Source organism: Eptatretus burgeri, chromosome 17 (genome assembly GCF_056783735.1).
Source record: "Eptatretus burgeri isolate ZD-2024b chromosome 17, Ebu_testis_v1, whole genome shotgun sequence".
Lineage (NCBI taxonomy): Eukaryota > Metazoa > Chordata > Myxini > Myxiniformes > Myxinidae > Eptatretus > Eptatretus burgeri.
The window spans coordinates 42247548-42267761 of NC_140977.1; the positions used below are offsets into that span (position 1 = coordinate 42247548).

The window sequence follows — 20214 nt, forward strand, 5'->3', positions numbered from 1 at the left end:
GGTGCCATCCGGTGGCAGTGTTTGCAGTTTTTCCGAGTGGCGCTGATGTCGGCCGACATGCCCTGCCAGAATACAGAGGATTCTGCGCGGGCGGTCATCATTGATACGCCCTGGTGGGCAGTGTGTAGGGCGCTCAGCACATCGCCGCGGAGTGAGGGTGGTATGACTACTCGGTCCTTGTATAGGATCACTCCATCTGTCGATGTAATGTTCTCGCGGTACTGGTGATAGTCGCGAATTGTCTCTGGCATCTCGATTTTTGAGTCGGGGATGCCGTTCATTGTCATTCCCTCCAATATGTGCATATCACCATCGCTGCTGGTGGCTTCCCTGACGCGATCCCATGTTACTGATCGCAATGATTCGAGGCCCGCGGCGCACCATGCCAGGTTGTCCTCCTCGACGTTGTCGTCATACTCCGGCTCAGTTTGGCGTAGGAGAGACAGGACGTCGGTGTGCGTGCTTGGTTGGAGGTGGGTCGCTATGGTGGCATTGTCATCTGGAAGGTTCATGAGTGGAGGTCGCGTGGTGCCGACTGGCCTGCGCGACATGGCATCTGCCGCCTTGTTCTTCATTCCCGGGATATGTATGATGCGGAATCGATAACGCAGGGTCTTCTCCTTGAGGTTCCTGAGACGGGGGTTGGGTATGTCGTCAAGTGCTCTGTCCGAAAGGAGTTTCAGCAGTGGTTTGTGGTCTACCGCAACGATCAGGTTCTCGCAGCCCAGTACGAAGTAGCGCGCCTTGTCCAAGGCGTCCGCGACTGCGAGAGCCTCGCCCTCTATGGGCGCGTATCTGGATTCTGCCGCGTGTGTAAATCTGCTGCCGACCAGGGTTATTTTCCATCCATCAGTGCAGCAGAATGGTCTAACTGGCACGCATCGGCAGTGCTTTTGAAGCAACCAGAATCCGATTCCCTCCTTCGACCAGTCCGTGGCGATGCATGTTGGCTTAGTTTTGTCAAATATGCGGACACTGTGTTCGATTTCTTGTACGATCACGTCTTTCGACTCGCGGAATATGTCCTCTAACTCCATGGACCACTGGAAGCGTTCTCCACTTTTCAGGAGCTTCCGGAATGGCTGCATTCGTTCGGCCATACTAAAGGCGTATGCCACCTGGTTGACAAGCCCGAACCACGATCTGACGTCGGTGATGTTACGCGGTTGTGGAAAATCGTGGATTGCTTTCAGGTAGCGGCTGCACGGTCGCACGTCGGTCATGGTGATGGTGAAGCCCGCGAAGTCCACCGTGGGTGCGCTGAAGACAAACTTCTCTGGGTTGAGGATGATTCCATTCCGGCCGCATATATCCAGCCATTGGACCGCCTGGAAGTAGCTCCCCTCAATCGTGTCTGACCATAGTAGCGTGTCATCTACGCACTTGGTCTTGTTACCAATGTCCGCGACGATCTCATCGTATCGTCGTGAGTAACCGTCCCCCGATGCCATATACCCTTGTGGGGCAGATAGGTACCGGTAGCGCCCCCATGGAGTGATGAAGGTCGTCTTGTGGCAGTCGTCCTCGTGTAGGCGGACGCTATGGTAACAGTTCCATGCGTCGAATACTGTCTTGCACTTGCCGTTAGGTACGCGTCTCGCCTGGTGGAACGGGGATTGGGTGTGGTGGGTCTCGCGGAACGCATGCTTGGTCAAGGCCTGAAAGTCGACGGTGCGTCGCGGCTTGCCATCCTTTTTTGCGCAAATTACCATGCGGTGACACCATGTCACTGGCGTGCCGACGGGTACTTCCTCCAACACGCCGAGCCGAACGTCCTGGTCGAGGCCTGCTTTTACCTCATCTTGCCAATGTATGGCCACGGAGATGGGAGTGTGATGGGCAACCGGTGTCGCGTTCTCACTGAGCATAAGACGTAGTGGCGGGCCGGTCATTCTCAGTAGTGGCTGGTGTGTGCACGTGTTGAATGTGCTCTGAGCATACATCCTGAGTAAATGTGACTGTAGTGCCTCTCTGTTGGCCTCGGTCGCTGGCATGGGGAGTGCGGTCGGCTTGGTTGGCGGCTTCGCGCGTCGCGGGCAGTCTCACAATTCCGAGGTCGTCAGATTCACCTCTCCGAGTGTCGGGAATCTGTCCAAGATCATTCCCAGGTCCATGCAGGCCGCGCGGGAGAGGAATATGCGGTCTGAAGAGTCCGTCACGTACGCGATTTGGTGCGTCTCCAATCTCCGAGTGTCGTCACTGTTACCGGCGAATCTGACTACCACGGCTCCGAAGATACGAATTCCTTTGTTGTTTGCGGCCTTCATGGTCATGGATACAGGTATGAGGTCCTCAGTACTCAGGCCCATTTGTTGGACGACTTTAATGCCGATCAGGCAGCTCTGGCACCCCGTGTCTGCCATAGCGGGTAGGGTTACCGCGCGGGTGTGTTTCAGGAGGTTAAAACCCAGCGCTTTGTAATCCTCGCGCTTGTTGGTGAGAGTGAGGTTGACGTATGGCTGCGGGTCGGATATGCGTTTCATCCACTTATCGCACATATCATCGTACAGGTGGTGAGCGAGGGGAAGCGCGCGCATTTCGTCCTCTGTGCTGGCCATGGTGACCGTGCATAGCTCGACGAAGGCTGCCGTCTGCTCGTCGTACATCCCGTCGGTCTCCTTAGATGGGGGTCTAGCCGATCGGCCGCCCAGGCACGCATTGTCGAGGTGATTCTGGCGGTCACACTTCCGGCACTTTTTACCGTATCCGGGGCACTCGGCGCGTCTGGCGCGCCATTGAGGAGTTTTGCCATGGCCCACCTCGCCGCAGTAGATGCATACTCCTTCGGGCTTGGCCTTCCGTTTTTCCGGCCTGGCTCCTACTCTGGCGCGGACGTCCTGTTGCCTTCCCCGCCGATACGAACTACTGATCGCGTCCGTGCTCTGAGTGTCAAGCAGGCGCGATGCCGAGCGTTTTCCAGACTCTTTGGCCTCGATATACTCTATCATGTCCTTTAATGGCATGTCCTGGTTCTTCTCACCGAGTAGGTCAAGTTGTATTGCTTGGTCCGCGATGCCACGGGCAACCACGTTGCGCAATATCTCTTCCGTGAAGTCGTTGACCTGATCGCACCCCGCCTTGGTGCACTTCATTTCATACTGCCCCTTGATGCGGGCGTGGAACGACCGGACGGGCTCCTCGTGTCCCTGCCGCATGTTAGACAGGGCCACTCGAGCTACCATCGTGTTCTCCGTCCGGACGGCGAGCGCCTTCATGGCGGCGAGGACGTCTTCTTCATCGCTGCCCACGAGGCTCCGACCCGCCGCGCGAGTGAGGTCCTTTCTCAGCTCCTCCTCACAGCACTCCAGTAGCTGCGCGACTATGTCGGGTCCGACAAGCTTAGTACCTGTTTTGTATTCGCCCCAGCGGGTTATGAAGTACGACCAGGCCTCGCCCGTTCCGGCCAGTGCTATGGAGGGACGCTTGAGTTTCTCCATCTTGGCATTCGAGCTCGCCGCCCTGGGGGCGGCGACGTGCACAGTGGCGTGTATACTCAACATGGCCGCCACCACTGCCGCCTCTGCGTGTGTAGCCATATAGTCACAACCCTCGATCGGGCACTCTGCTTCCACCGGCGCCATAGGAACAGTTATTCTGGAGTAAACGTTCTATTTTCGGTGATGCACACGTGTGTACAGTGTCCTGGGGGCGAAGATTGGGTACAGAACCCGAGAAATCCAAACTCACTGTCGACGTTCTCGTGGTCCGTTTTCACCCAGTCGTGTCCTCCTCAGCACCAACTATCTTTACTCGACTGCATCAAGTTGTTTGATTATAAATAAGAACAGAGTTCAATTTGTTCGACCACTTTATTAGCGTGGAACGACAATCATCAAACAAGTATTGAACAGGTTGAAACGCCCACAACATCCCTGGCTCCGGCTCAGGCTGCGCATGCGCACTGGCACAGGGGACCGTCGATATGTAGAAGTACCGTAAAGTACAATGTTCTCTAATATATATATATATATATATATATATATATATATATATATATATATATATATATATATATATAGTGTTACGGTTGTGGAAATTCACATTACACCAAAAAGGGCCCTCAGGTGAGATATCTCTAAGTTCTTGTGCAGTTAGCCCAAACCCGTTGTATAGAGGGAATTTATGTGATCCATCCGAGCTGCGACGCTTTGAGTTAGCCATTTTTCTGTTCTATCTTTTATTTCAAACAAACAAAAACCACCAACGATGCTCGTGGGCTTTTCCCGCCATTCTTCCCCGCGCTTGGTGTGAGGGAAGGGGGAAGGGCAGCTCGCCGCCGATTGGTGGATGAACAGTGTGAGGCGGTCGGGGTTAGGGAACGCCCCTTTTCGAGAACCTTCTCGAAGGAGGGTGAAGCCGAAAACGGGGCGGAGCGAAGGGCGGAGCCCCGCGCTATAAAGGACGGACACGGGCAGCTCTCTCTCTCTCTCTCTCTCTCTCTCTCTCTCTCTCTCTCTCTCTCTCTCTCTCTCTCTCTCTCTCTCTCTCTCTCTCTCTCTCTCTCTCTCTCTCTCTCTCTCTCTCTCTCTCTCTCTCTCTCTCTCTCTTCCTCTTCGCTCGTCTGCAGTGGTGGTCTTTTGTCGTCCGAGAATCTTGAGTCTCTTCTTGTCTTGGCCCTTGTCTTCGAGTTCCTGTCGTGTTGGTCCTGCGCTCGCGGTTTGGCGGGCGACCTATCCACGGAGGCACGGACGGCAGACACGACATCGCCGGTTGTGTGGTGGACCCGCGCGTCCAAGCGAGGAGTGCCGGATAGGGTTCGCTGACCGCAAGAGGAGTCGGGGCCAGGCGCGACCACGCCGACGGACGTGGGAGAGGGACTCGACGGCCTGCAGGGAAGTCACCACTTTGCTTTTCCTTTGGGTTTGTGTAAATGACTGTGGGTGGCACCTGTCTCTGTTAAAGTAGTATTGTTTAAGTGTTGCCGTGTGTCCGCGTATTCGGTTCTAACTCCTTTGCTTTTTATGTGCATTTTTCTTTTGCTGTGGATACGTGCGTGTGTGTGTGTGTGTGTGTGTGTGTGTGTGTGTGTGTGTGTGTGTGTGTGTGTGTGTGTGTGTGTGTGTGTGTGTGTGTGTGTGTGTGTGTGTGTGAATAAAGTGCATTCATTGTGTGAACTTGTTCCCCGTTTCGCTGCGTCCTTTCCTTTGTTTGACCTTCCATCTTGCATCACGTAAGGGGTTCGTCGTGGGTTTAAAACACCCGGTAATTAATCGGAAATTTCAAGGCCAACGATAACACCGCTCGGTTATCACTGTAGCACGGAGCTTACCGCTTAAGCGGTTCGTGTCCGGAGTCGGCCTGTGGCGTGGTACGATCGCCCGGTCGACCACTCGTGCAGGTACTTGGGGAGGTCAAATTTGGCGATCAACCCTATCCTGCGCGGGTGGGCAATTGGCACGATCGTGGTGAGGTTAAACCCCCACCCGTGACTAGCTCCCGGCATTGTTCCGAGAGGGTCACGACTGAATTGTCGGTTCCGGTGGGCGAGGCGGCCGCCATTCGAGTCGAGCTGCCGATCGCACGCCGGCGGGCGCAAATTCGCAACACTGGTGTACAGGAGTGTGGGATTCAAATCCACCTCGGTCTCCAACTAAATTTACGGGAATCGGTTCAGGGGTGAGAGGAGCGACCCCCGATTCCCTCCAAATTACGAGCAGGCCAAATTAATCTCTTACGTGAAATAAGATGGCGTTTCAAGGCAAGCGAGTGCCGGGGGTATTAGAAATGTATATGTGTAGAAATGTAGGATCCATGGCCCAGGACGGTACTTGTAATTACAATCTGTGGGGAAGCTCAACCCAATATTCTGAGCACGGACTTTATCGGCAAACTGAGTCGCATAATGGCGGCGCAATCGCACATCAGCGCAGCGCGGAGGGAGCTGCTATTTATGGCGCTGCGAATGGCGCTACACGAGGCGAGCGCTCCCAACAGCCGTTTCAAACCACGTGGGCATGGCAGGTGAGGCAGGCGGAGATTGGCGGGCTCTTGGAAAGAATTGAGGGAAGAATGGAGGACCGAGCTCGAAAAAGAAAAACAGAAACACGAGCTGGAAGTAAAACAATTCAAGAAAGAACTATTGGACAAGTCAAGACAGGCCAAGGAACTGGAGGGAAAAGTGGGGGAAATAGAATTGAGGATCCATAAGTGGGAACAAGGGACGAGCGAGATGAGAAAGAGAATGGAGGAGGAGCGAATGAGCAACTCCAGGTAGAGAACATTGTACTTTACGGTACTTCTACATATCGACGGTCCGCTGTGCCAGTGCGCATGCGCCGCCTGAGCCGGAGCCAGGGATGTTGTGGGTGTTTCAACCTGTTCAATACTTGTTTGATTATTGTCGTTCCACGCGAATAAAGTGGTCGAACAAATTGAACTCTGTTCTTATTTATAATCAAACAACTTGATGCAGTCGAGTAAAGATCGTCGGTGCTGAGGAGGACACGACTGGGTGAAAACGGACCACGAGAACGTCGACAGTGAGTTTGGATTTCTCGGGTATTGTACCCAATCTTCGCCCCCACGACACTGTACACACGTGTGCATCACCGAAAATAGAACGTTTACTCCAGAATAACTGTTGCTATGGCGCCGGTGGAAGCAGAGTACCCGATCGAGGGTTGTGACTATATGGCTTCACACGCAGAGGCGGCAGTGGTGGCGGCCATGTTGAATATACACGCCACTGTGCACGTCGCCGCCCCCAGGGCGACGAGCTCGAATGCCAAGATGGAGAAACTCAAGCGTCCCTCCATAGCACTGGCCGGAATGGGCGAGGCCTGGTCGTACTTCATAACCCGCTGGGGCGAATACAAAACAGGTACTAAGCTTGTCGGACCCGACATAGTCGCGCAGCTACTGGAGTGCTGTGAGGAGGAGCTGAGAAAGGACCTCACTCGCGCGGCGGGTAGGAGCCTCGTGGGCAGCGATGAAGAAGACGTCCTCGCCGCCATGAAGGCGCTCGCCGTCCGGACGGAGAACACGATGGTAGCTCGAGTGTCCCTGTCTAACATGCGGCAGGGACACGAGGAGCCCGTCCGGTCGTTCCACGCCCGCATCAAGGGGCAGGCGGACACGTGCAAGTATGAAATGAAGTGCACCAAGGCGGGGTGCGATCAGGTCAACGACTTCACGGAAGAGATACTGCGCAACGTGGTTGCCCGTGGCATCGCGGACCAAGCAATACAACTTGACCTACTCGGTGAGAAGAACCAGGACATGCCATTAAAGGACATGATAGAGTATATCGAGGCCAAAGAGTCTGGAAAACGCTCGGCATCGCACCTGCTTGACACTCAGAGCACGCACGCGATCAGTAGTTCGTATCGGCGGGGAAAGCGACAGGACGTCAGCGCCAGAGTAGGAGCCAGGCCGGAAAAACGGAAGGCCAAGCCCGAAGGAGTATGCATCTACTGCGGCGAGGTGGGCCACGGCAAAACGCCTCAATGGCGTGCCAGACGCGCCGAGTGCCCCGGATACGGTAAAAAGTGCCGGAAGTGTGACCGCCAGAATCACCTCGACAAGGCGTGCCTGGGTGGCCGATCGGCAAGACCCCCATCTAAGAAGACCGACGGGATGTACGACGAGCAGACGGCAGCCTTCGTCGAGCTATGCACGGTCACCATGGCCAGCACAGAGGACGAAATGCGCGCGCTTCCCCTCGCTCACCACCTGTACGATGATATGTGCGATAAGTGGATGAAACGCATATCCGACCCGCAGCCATACGTCAACCTCACTCTCACCAACAAGCGCAAGGATTACAAAGCGCTGGGTTTTAACCTCCTGAAACACACCCGCGCGGTAACCCTACCCGCTATGGCAGACACGGGGTGCCAGAGCTGCCTGATCGGCATTAAAGTCGTCCAACAAATGGGCCTGAGTACTGAGGACCTCATACCTGTATCCATGACCATGAAGGCCGCAAACAACAAAGGAATTCGTATCCTCGGAGCCGTGGTAGTCAGATTCGCCGGTAACAGTGACGACGCTCGGAGATTGGAGACGCGCCAAATCGCGTACGTGACGGACTCTTCAGACCGCATATTCCTCTCCCGCGTGGCCTGCATGGACCTGGGAATGAACTCGGACAGATTCCCGACACTCGGAGAGGTGAATCTGACGACCTCGGAATTGTGCGACTGCCCGCGACGCGCGGAGCCGCCGACCAAGCCGACCGCACTCCCCATGCCAGCGACCGAGGCCAACAGAGAGGCACTACAGTCACATTTACTCAGGATGTATGCTCAGAGCACATTCAACACGTGCCCACACCAGCCACTACCGAGAATGACCCGCCCGCCACTACGTCTTATGCTCAGTGAGAACGCGACACCGGTTGCCCATCACACTCCCATCTCCGTGGCCATACATTGGCAAGATGAGGTAAAGGCAGGCCTCGACCAGGACGTTCGGCTCGGCGTGTTGGAGGAAGTACCCGTCGGCACGCCAGTGACATGGTGTCACCGCATGGTAATTTGTGCGAAAAAGAATGGCAAGCCGCGACGCACCGTCGACTTTCAGGCCTTGAATAAGCATGCGTTCCGCGAGACCCACCACACCCAATCCCCGTTCCACCAGGGGAGACGCGTACCTAACGGGAAGCGCAAGACAGTATTCGACGCATGGAACGGTTACCATAGCGTCCGCCTACACGCGGATGACCGCCACAAGACGACCTTCATCACTCCATGGGGGCGCTACCGGTACATATCTGCCCCACAAGGGTATATGGCATCGGGGGACGGTTACTCACGACGATACGATGAGATCGTCGCGGACATTGGTAACAAGACCAAGTGCGTAGATGACACGCTACTATGGTCAGACACGATTGAGGGGAGCTACTTCCAGGCGGTCCAATGGCTGGATATATGCGGCCGGAATGGAATCATCCTCAACCCGGAGAAGTTTGTCTTCAGCGCACCCACGGTGGACTTCGCGGGCTTCACCATCACCATGACCGACGTGCGACCGTGCAGCCGCTACCTGGAAGCAATCCACGATTTCCCACAACCGCGTAACATCACCGACGTCAGATCGTGGTTCGGGCTTGTCAACCAGGTGGCATACGCCTTTAGTATGGCCGAACGAATGCAGCCATTCCGGAAGCTCCTGAAAAGTGGAGAACGCTTCCAGTGGTCCATGGAGTTAGAGGACATGTTCCGCGAGTCGAAAGACGTGATCGTACAAGAAATCGAACACAGTGTCCGCATATTTGACAAAACTAAGCCAACATGCATCGCCACGGACTGGTCGAAGGAGGGAATCGGATTCTGGTTGCTTCAAAAGCACTGCCAATGCATACCAGTTAGACCATTCTGCTGCACTGATGGATGGAAAATAACCCTGGTTGGCAGCAGATTTACACACGCGGCAGAATCCAGATACGCGCCCATAGAGGGCGAGGCTCTCGCAGTCGCGGACGCCTTGGACAAGGCACGCTACTTCGTACTGGGCTGCGAGAACCTGATCGTTGCGGTAGACCACAAACCACTGCTGAAACTCCTTTCGGACAGAGCACTTGACGACATACCCAACCCCCGCCTCAGGAACCTCAAGGAGAAGACCCTGCGTTATCGCTTCCGCATCATACATATCCCGGGCATGAAGAACAAGGCGGCAGATGCCATGTCGCGCAGGCCGGTCGGCACTACGCGACCTCCACTCATGAACCTTCCAGATGACAATGCCACCATAGCGACCCACCTTCAAACAAGCACGCACACCGACGTCCTGTCTCTCCTACGCCAAACTGAGCCGGAGTATGATGACGACGTCGAGGAGGACAACCTGCATTGGTGCGCCGCGGGCCTCGAATCATTGCGATCAGTAACATGGGATCGAGTCAGGGAAGCCACCAGCAGCGATGGCGATATGCACATATTGGAGGGAATGACAATGAACGGCATCCCCGACTCAAAAATCGAGATGCCAGAGACAATTCGCGCCTATCACCAGTACCGCGAGAACATTACATCGACAGATGGAGTGATCCTATACAAGGACCGAGTAGTCATACCACCCTCACTCCGCGGCGATGTGCTGAGCACCCTACACGCTGCCCACCAGGGCGTATCAATGATGACCGCCTGTGCAGAATCCTCTGTATTCTGGCCAGGCATGTCGGCCGACATCAGCGCCACTCGGAAAAACTGCGAACACTGCCACCGGATGGCACCATCACAGCCTGGAGCACCACCAACTCCACCTATCCCGGTCGTTTACCCCTTTCAGGCAGTGTGCTCAGACTTCTTTGTACACAGGGGTGCACACTACCTTGTGACGGTGGACAGATACTCGAACTGGCCGATCATCTCAAAGTCGACAGGTGGCGCCGCCGGACTCATAAACCACTTACGTCGCGCCTTCGTGACGTACGGGACACCAGAAGAGCTCGCGTCGGATGGGGGACCGGAGTTCACCTCCACCGAGACCAGGTCATTCCTGCACAGATGGGGCATACACCACCGCTTGTCATCGATGGCCTTCCCTCACAGCAACTGTCGCGCAGAGATTGGAGTTAAGACAATGAAACGACTTATCACGGACAACACCAGCCCGCAGGGAGAACTTGACACTGACGCTGTGCAGAGAGCGATACTACAATATCGTAACACGCCTGACCCTGACACGAAGATCTCCCCGGCAATGTGTGTCTTCGGCCGTCCGATACGCGATTTCATCCCAATTATCCCCGGGAAGTACAGACCGCACGACACTTGGCATGAGACCCTGAAAGCGAGGGAGGAGGCCCTCCGTAAACGTCATATCCGCACAGCCGACACCTGGGCAGAACACACCAAACGCCTTCCGCCACTTGCTGTAGGGGACCTAGTCCGCGTGCAGAACCAGACAGGATTCCACCCCAAAAATGGGACAAGACAGGCAGTATCGTGGAGGTACGCCAACACGACCAATACATGATCAAGATCGACGGCTCGGGCAGAGTCACACTTCGGAACAGGAAATTCCTGCGCAAGTTTAGCCCAGTTCGCAATGACCAGCTGCCACCCCGGTCTATCTATGATGATCTAGCAACCCGAATCACTGTACCTGCACCCGTTGTAACACCGCAACTGCCTGACCTCGACAGCGAACCCGTGACATCTGCGACGCCAACGGGGCCCACGCCGGCACTGACGTCAGTATGCACACCCCGGCGCAAGACGACACCCGTTTCAGACACGCCAGCAGCACCAGGACGAGGCACACCGAGGCGCGCGATCCTTCAGACGCCACCATCGGCCCCTGAAACCCCGAGAGCCCCATCCCCACTGGGGCCCGATGTGACACCACCAGCACCAGCGATAGGTCAACGCCGATCCACCAGAGCGACCAGCGTGCCTGCCTGGCACAAGGACTACTCCATGGAATAGTCACACGATGGGCGATATAAACTTTTGTTCATTCATTAAACTTAATATTTTCTCAGCCTTTATCTATTAACATAATAAAGACTCGGAGGGAGATAGAGAACATTGTACTTTACGGTACTTCTACATATCGACGGTCCCCTGTGCCAGTGCGCATGCGCAGCCTGACCCGGAGCCAGGGATGTTGTGGGTGTTTCAACCTGTTCAATACTTGTTTGATTATTGTCGTTCCACGCTAATAAAGTGGTCGAACAAATTTAACTCTGTTCTTATTTACCAGGGATAGAAAGCACATGGAAGAAGAATGGAAAAAAAGTTAAAGCAACTAAATGGAGAAGTAGAAGAAGGTATTCGGGAAAGGAAAAGCTTGGAAGAGGAGGTAAGAAGAGAACAAGAATATCGGGAACAATTGAAAGAAAGAGCAAGCTTGGAGTATGGTGAGGTGAGCAGGGAAAGGGATGAGATGTGCGGAAATGAGAAAGGAATTAGAAGAGAAAGCTTCTGAGTTCCAGAAATACCAAAACAAAGAGAGACAGTGGAATAAAAAACACAAAGAAGAACGAATGAGACAGGAGAAAGAAATCATCCAGTTGAAAGAAATGCCGAGATTGCAGAATGAGATGCAAGAAAGAGTAATGAAGGAAGAACGAATGAGACAGGAGAAGGAAATTAGGAAATGGAAGGAAATAACGAGATTGCAGAATGAGGAACAAGAAAGACAGTGGAATAGAAAACTGAAAGAGTATGAATTTGAAACTGAACGACAAAAGGGAAAAAATAGGTTGGAGTACGAGGAGAAAGTGAAGGAGCAAGGAATGAAGCAGGAAGGAGAAATCAGTCAGTTGAAGGAGACAACGAGAGGGACAATGGGATAGAAAACAAAAAGAACATGAATTTGAGGTTGACCAATTGAAAGAAAAGGCGAGGCTGGAGTGCAAGGAGGTAGGCAAAGAACAGCGAATGAAACACAAGAAGGAAATGAGCCAATTGAAAGAAACGATGAGATTGGAGGCTGAAAAGCATGAGGAACAGTGGGAGAGAAAACAAAAACTGTACAAGTTTGAAATTAACCAGCTCGAGGGGAGAGAAAAATTTGAGTCAACGGAGATTGAAAAACTCCGGAAGGAGAACGAAGAACTCAGGAAGTTCCGAGAGGAGGAACGACTCAAAAGGAGCCAGGAAGTAGAACAATACAATAATGTGGGACGTGTGACATCACCACAAGGAGGAACGTTAGTGGTGCGGGACTTAATTGACATCGCTTGACGGATGAAACGATTGGGGCGGGCCCTAATAAAGGAGACACAAATAAAAAATGAGACGAGGGAAGTAACAAAGACAAAGAAGGAAATGAAAGTATTGCCAGAGACACGGAAGATCGAGAGTGAATTGGACGCGGTTCGTGACGAGCACACACACATTGAGGTAGTGGAGGACCATGAGGACGAGTTGGCAGACTGTCTCGTGACCCGGTGCAAGCAGCTGGATGGCCTCCTTCGGGAACGGAGGGAGACACTATGCTCCCTTGAAGCTGATCACGACCAGGTGGGTTCGGTCGTGCTTTGCGAGGTCGAGGGGATGAGTGCTGCGAACGGGTGTACGCCGAGCTTGGGGGGTATAGAGGCCCCGGAACCCCTTGTGGTGGCACTAATCCCCAGTGTGATTGTCACGGTGTGTGTGGTGAAAGGTGTGAGTGCGCCCCCGTGTGTGAGTGCGCCCCCGTGTGTGAGTGCGCCCCCGTGTGTGAGTGGTGTGGTGGCAAGTGTGCCGAAGTGCGTGCCTCCCAGCACGCCGTGTGTGGATGAGGCGCCGTGTGTGGATGAGGCACCGTGTGTGGAAGGAGCCACGTGTGCAAGGGAAATGGCACGAGTGAGTGAGCGGCCGAGTGTAAGGAAGACAGCGTGTGTCAGGTCGCTGCATGTGAGGGAGATGACGGTTGGCATGAGGGGGCACGCAGCCGCATCTCCCGGTGTGAATGTAATGGAATGGTGTATGAGCGTCGTAACACGCAGGAGTGTGCGCGTGGAACGGAGACAACGGCGCCAAAAGAACAAAAGCCGAGTAGTGGCCATAGATGTATTGGGGACCGCGCCGGGTTTACACAGCAGCGAGCGTGCGGTTCGGGCCGTGCAACGCACGAGGCTGCCACGTGCTCGCTTGCGGGAGTGAAACCCGGTCCGGAAACGAGCGCGGTGAATGTTGCCGATCCCGCGACGGACAAAAGTTAGGCAGGACAACGGATTTGGACCGGATGGGTTCTCCACGCGACCTTGTGTTAAGCTCCAACGGGCAGAGCACATGTGTTCGCGTGGGGAACCCCTCGAGACGCCGGGCTTGTGTCTTTTTTATGCGCAAAGTGACGTCATGGCTCCACTTATGGTTGGAATCCGGCAGGAGGGTGAATCCCTGCCGGATGGTACCGTCCAAGAGGGACGAGATGTGTGAACAGCTTCCATGACGTCACGCCAAAGGTGCGCGGCTGTGAATTGCCGCGCTGGTGTGCAGGTTGGAGTTGCCGCGCTGGTGCTGTGCGAGAAAAAAATGAAAGCAGGCCTCGCTTTCGGGTGAACAGGATTCCCGGGCAAGGGGTGGAAGACCCCCTTGCCAGGGCACACGATGGAACTAGCTAGGAGGATGGGTTAGTTAGTTAGACCGGCTTCATAGGGCAGGGGTAACTCCTCATGGAGTCCGTGGAATGGATTAGGTAGAGGGATTTAGTGCAGATTTAGGATGGGAGATGGGAATTATTTTGGAGACAGTGACAGACTGGATGTGTAGTGGGGACATAGCTTAGCTTCATAGGTTAAATGGAACATGCTATAGTGTAAGGGATGACGTGGGAGCACGAGGTAGGTAGGGGATTTAGTGAGCAGGATGGCAGGATTCAGCAATGTGTGAGTTGAGAAGTGTGAAGTGGAAACATATGCTTGGTGAATGAGTGAGGCCAGCGGGTCTGTGTGTATGGAGCGAATGTGGTATGCATGGTGCGACGAGTGATTGGGGGGAGGAGTGACTCCCACCCAAGGGACCCCAGGGTCAGTGTAGAGTCAGTTAGCTGGGTTAGTTAAATTGACAAAATGGAGGTCGTTTTGTTGTTGGTGGGAAAGTAGGCTCGAAACCCGTTTGGAGGGGTGCAGGAGCCCTGTTGATGGGCTGGGAGCGTGGCTGCGAAAGGTGAATATCCCTGAGTGGGGACCCCGGGCAGCTGGCTAGTCGGCCGTGGTAGGCCAAGGGCCCATGGGGGGCCGGGATAGCGTAGTGGGCACGGGTGCGCCTGCATGATGCGGGGGCCCGGGACGCCGTTAGCCGCATGGGCAGTGCATTGGGCACCGGAACCCAGGGAAGGGGCCCCGGGCGCCAGCCTGCCACGTGAGCATTTCAGGGGAGTCGCCATGGAGGGCACTCGCCGGTGTTTAGGGAGCTGGTAGGCTCGGAGGCAGTGTAGTGCCCGGGGGTGCCATCGTAGGAGAATCGGCAGAGGGTCGTGCCTGCCAAGGGAGCCACGCGTCCCAGCCATGAGACCGTGTGAGGGCACAGAAAGAAAATTGGGGGGCGAGGCCCGAAATTGTAAGGACACCAACACAGGCGACGGGAATCTGGGTTGTTAGAACCAATAGATTAAGCGAGAGGCGCTTGTTGAAAGCCCTGGGGTAGTTTAAAGGTCAATGGTTAGGGTAGATTAGGAAGTGTACCGCTCTGCACGATCCATCCTTCGCTCTCGTTGTGGGCCGCTGGACCCACTTTGGGTTAAAGATCGTTGAAGTCTGGGGAGGCCATCCTGAGGCTTCGTTGGGCCTCGACACAGGATGCTAGCTCTCCCTTATTCCCCTCCAGGAAGGGAACGTAGGGGTTGGGAGTAGGCTGGGAGACGATAGGTTAGCTGAACAGAGACATAAAGGGGGTTAGGGGACGATTTATAGTGGGGAAGAGTAAAAAAAAATAAAAACAACAAAAAAATTTATTTGGGCGAAATTGGTTTTTACAAATTAAGGGAGTGGGTAGGTACAGTGACAGGCAAAGGGGATAGGTGGGAGGGAGACAGGTAGGTAGGTCCGAGCCCACCTTCTTAGTGGCCAGCACCACCGCACTCCCTCCATCAAACTGCACTGCACAGCAAGAGGCCGGCCACTTCATCAGCTGGCTGTTTTGCTGCAAGGCCTGTACCAGCTGGATTGTCTGCAGCTGTTTGCTTCAAGGCCTGTGCCGGTCGACCGTCTGCAGCTGTTTGCTGCAAGGCCTGTACCAGCCGGATCGTCCGCAGCTGTTTTCTGCAAGGCCTGTGCCAGTCGGATCGTCTTCCGGCTGTGTTTGCCTGCAACGGCCTTGTTCTGCAGGCTGTGTTTGCCTGCTGCCTTTGCCATGCCATGCCCACTGCCCATGTTCACCAGCACCCGTTCTGTTTTGATTTGCCCCCCCCCCCCTTGTTCATTGCCATGCGCGCCGGGAACATCGTGAAAGCAACAGTTTGCAAGCTGCAAGAACTGTCCTGTTGGCAGCTACAACACGGGCCTGCAGTGGCGGCCCGTGCGCCGGTTCACCGTTGACTTTTGACTTTTGTTTTGCTCCCTGCAGAGTCCATTGATCCTGGGCCATGGGTTAGTGTAAATTTTGTAAGGTGTTAAGTTTTACTGTAAATATGAGTGCGCCCCGGCATGTATGTGTTAGCGCCGGCAATTTTATTTAAGTCGTCTGAATGAGTGTTTGTTAGTTAGTTACTCAGCCCTCAGGTTATTTATTTTGGGGACACGAATACCAGGAATGTCGCACTCAGGGATCCGAAGGTAAAACGTACTTGGGGAGAACTACACATGATGGCACACGAGAATTTGACGACTCGGGACGAGTCTGTAAAAAGGGGAGGGGGTAGTGTTACGGTTGTGGAAATTCGCATTACACCATAAAGGGCCCTCAGGTGAGATATCTCTGTAAGTACTTGTGTAGTTAGCCCAAACTCGTTGTATTGAGGGAATTTATGTGATCCATCCGGGCTGCGACTCTTTGAGTTAGCCATTTTTCTGCTCTATCTTTTATTTCAAACAAACAAAAACCACCTACGATGCTCGTGGGCTTTTCCCGCCATTCTTCCCCACGCTTGGTGTGAAGGAAGGGGGAAGGGCAGCTCGCCGATTGGTGGATGAACAGCGTGAGGCGGTCGGGGTGAGGGAACGCCCCTTTTCGAGAACCTTCTCGAAGGAGGGTGGAACCGAAAACGGGGCGGAGCAAAGGGCGGAGCCCCGCGCTATAAAGGACGGACATGGGCGGGGCGCTCTCTCTCTCTATTTCTCTTCCTCCACTCTCTTCCTCCTCCTCTTCCTCTTCGCTCGTCTGCAGTGGTGGTCTTTTGTCACGAGAGCTTTTTGTCGTCCGAGAGTCTTGAGTCTCTTCTTGTCTTGGCCCTCGTCTTCGAGTTCCTGTCGTGTTGGTCCTGCGCTTGCAGTTTGGCGGGCGACCTATTCACGGAGGCACGGACGGCAGACGCGACAGCGCAGGTTGTGTGGTGGAACCGCGCGTCCGAGCGAGGAGTGCCGGAGAGGGTTCGCCAACCGTGAGAGGAGTCAGGGCCAAGCGCGACCACGCCGACGGACGTGGGAGAGGGACTCGACGGCCTACAGGGAAGTCGCCACTTTGCTTTTCCTTTGGGTTTGTGTAAATGACTGTGGGTGGCGCCTGTCTCTGTTAAAGTAGTATTGCTTAAGTGTTGCCGTGTGTACGCGTATTCGGTTTTAACTCTTTCTTTGCGTTTTATGTGCATTTTTCTTTTGCTGTGGATACATGCTTGTCTGTGTGTGTGAATAAAGTGCATTCATTGTGTGAACTTGTTCCCAGTTTCGCTGCGTCCTTTCCTTTGTTTGACCTTCCATCTTGCATCACGTAAGGGGTTCGTAGTGGGTTTAAAACGCCCAGTAATTAATTGGAACCGTCTAGGCTGACGATAACACCGCTCGGTTATCACTGTAGCACGAAACGGACCGCTTAAGCGGTTCGTGTCCGGAGTCTGCCTGTGGCATGGTACGATCGCCCGGTCGACCACTCGCGCAGGTACTTAGGTAGGTCGAATTTGGTGAGCAACCCTATCCTGCGTGGGTGGGCAATTGGCACGATCGTGGTGAGGTTAAACCCCCACCTGTGACTAGCTCCCGGCATTGTTCCGAGAGGGTCACGACTGAATTGTCCGTTCCGGTGGGCGAGGCGGCCGCCATGAGAGTCGAGCGGCCGATCGCACGCCGGCGGGCGCGAATTCGCAACAATATATAAATATATATGTAATTTATATATATATATATATATATATATATATATATATATATATATATATATATATATATATATATATATATATATATATATATTGTTATGGCTGCGGAAATTCGCAAACCACCATTCAGGTCCCGTAGGTGAGATATCTCTTAAGTACATGTGTAGTTAGCCCAAATCCGTTGTCTAGAGGGAATTTATGTGATTCATTCGGGCTGCGACGCTTTGAGATAGCCGTTTTTCTGTTCTATCTTTATTTTGATCCAACCACGTCTCAACGGCCACCCTCACAACAACCACCACCATCTTCGCCACTACCCCCGCTGACGAAAGCCATCCTCCACGGTCCACACTACGACGGTTTCCGCGTTGGAAACCGTTGAGAACGCAAGGAGGAAAAGAAGAAGGCACAACGATGGCGCGTGGATTTTTCCCGCCTGTTTTTCCCGTCTGACTTCCCCGCGCTTTGGAGTGGCGGAAGAGCGATGCAGGTCAAAGGTGAGAAAAGGTGGGGGCCTCTTTTTGGTGGAATAATGCTCTGGCTCCAAGCCAAAAACTGACTCCCTCGGCCCCCGGACGGAGCGGGGTGGAGGGAAAGCGTGAGGGCAAGCCCCCTTCGAGAAGCTTCTCCAAGAAGCTCGAGGGGAGGCGGAGCTGAAAACGGGGGCTGAGTGAAGTGCGGAGCCCTGGGCTATTAAAGTCGGACACGGGCGGAGCGCTGGAGGTCCTCTTGCTTTCTTCGTCCTCTTCCGCTCTTCTGGCTCGCTCTTCTCTTCGTGGTGGCCGCTGGCCTGGTCTTCTGTGGGGCGGTCCCGAGACCCCACTGGTGGGACAGAGCGTCTGCCATTCAACACACCACCACCTCGAGCAACTACGTTTCCCCCCCCCCCCCTTCTATCCACGCTGGGATAGCGCCGGAAACCCCGTCCGTGCCGTCGAGCGGCCAACACGTGCCGGCGCAAGGCACGCCGGAGAGGACTCGCCTACCACGCCAGGGCACGGAGTCGCGGCCAGGCGCGACCACGTTGACGGATGTGGGAGAGGGACTCGACGGCCCAAAGGGAAGTCACCATTTTCTTTTCGGGGTTTTTGTATGGTTCTTGTGGTGCCGTGCCTTATAAAGTAGAACTGTTTAAGTGTTTCCGTGTGTCGGTCTTATTCGGTCGTAGCTCTGCATTGTTGCTTTTGTTTTAATTGCTAAATGTGCATTTTGACTGTATATGTGTGCTTTCCATGTGTCGTGTAAATAAAGTGCTTGCATGTTGAACTGAGCCCGTTTCGCTTTGTCTCCTTCCTTTTAATTGACCCTCCATCCTGCTTCACGTAAAGGGTTCGTAGTGGGCTTAATACGCCCGATAATTAATCGGAACCGTCGAGGCCGACGATAACGCCGCTCGGTTATCACTGCAGCACGGAACGGACCGCTTAAGCGGTTCATGTCCGGAGTCAGCCTGTGGCGTGGTGCGATCGCCCGGTCGACCATTCGCGCAGGTACTTCGGTAGATCGAATTTGGCGAGCGACCCTATCCTGCGCGGGTGGGCAATTGGCACGATTGTGGTGAGGTTAAACCCCCACCCGTGACTAGCTCCCGGCGTTGGTCCGAGAGGGTCACGACTGAATTGTCCATCCGGTGGGCGACGTGCCGCGATTCGAGTCACGTGGCCGTTCGCACGCCGGCGGGCGCGAATTCGCAACAATATGTTCTCCCTCTGATTTACAAATGTTGTAGCACAATCTTGATAAACGTGCTCACATTGTAATGGTACTGTAATACTTTATAGATGATCTAACATTCTAAATAGTTCATACTTTATCAAAATACATGTGGGTTGTTGCAATCACCAACTTCCTGATAATATTCCACCGTTAACTGCACCAATATAGATCTGATTGACAAATGTGTCTGGCGTTCCCACCCGTCATAGTCCCACCCACCCCTCTGATCTCTTTCTATTTCTTTACAAAGGAATGCAGTTTTGTGTACTTTTCATGGAAACCTTTCAAATTATTAAAATTACAATGCAAAGAATGCTGTACCAAGTAAAACTCTGTCGGATGATGCAGCGCCAGTCATTGCCATTGAGCGAGGCAGTTCGGGATGATGATGATGATGATGATGATGATAAACGAGAAGATTTTTAGGTTTTGACCGATCATGGTTTTTGGCTTTTGCCATGGTCTGGAGTACTGAAAAGTGATACCTGCCCAAACAATCGGCTGAACAGACCAGGTAGCCTCTTGTATGTAGCCTAAGCGACTGTTTTAGAGAAGATACTCCAACTTTAGTTTTGTATATATAGCGTGTGAGACCAACATTCCGTACCATCCCTTCATAGAGAGTACTTGCGCACTCTGACATATTTTTGTCTTTTTGCCGAGGATAAGTAAGAATTTGGATAGGACTTAAGGGGGCCATTTTTCTCTGTTCAACTCTTCTTGGTAAGTTAAGCTGACTGTTTGTCATGTGGAAAACAAATCCTCCAGATTATAGGATGGAAAATTACTTCTAAAATAAATCCATCTCCTCAATGAGCCTCAACTCTTTATACCAAAAATATATACAATTTATTGTTAAAACAAATA

At 53.6% G+C, this 20214-nt stretch overlaps 1 protein-coding gene across 4 annotated transcripts in view; it reads left to right on the forward strand.

Annotated features, from left to right (window-relative positions):
- LOC147009889 (uncharacterized) overlaps nucleotides 1-20214 on the forward strand; it is a 177921-nt gene that overhangs the window by 114581 nt on the left and 43126 nt on the right. Inside the window, exon 1 of one of the 4 annotated variants that reach the window (XM_085861486.1) lies at nucleotides 12587-12920. The exons of the other annotated variants lie outside the window; for them this stretch is intronic. Coding sequence (XP_085717612.1) covers nucleotides 12645-12920 — 276 coding nt within the window. The 5' untranslated portion in view covers nucleotides 12587-12644. Of the gene's footprint in view, nucleotides 1-12586; nucleotides 12921-20214 lie in introns of those variants that run through there. 4 annotated transcript variants of the gene reach the window in all.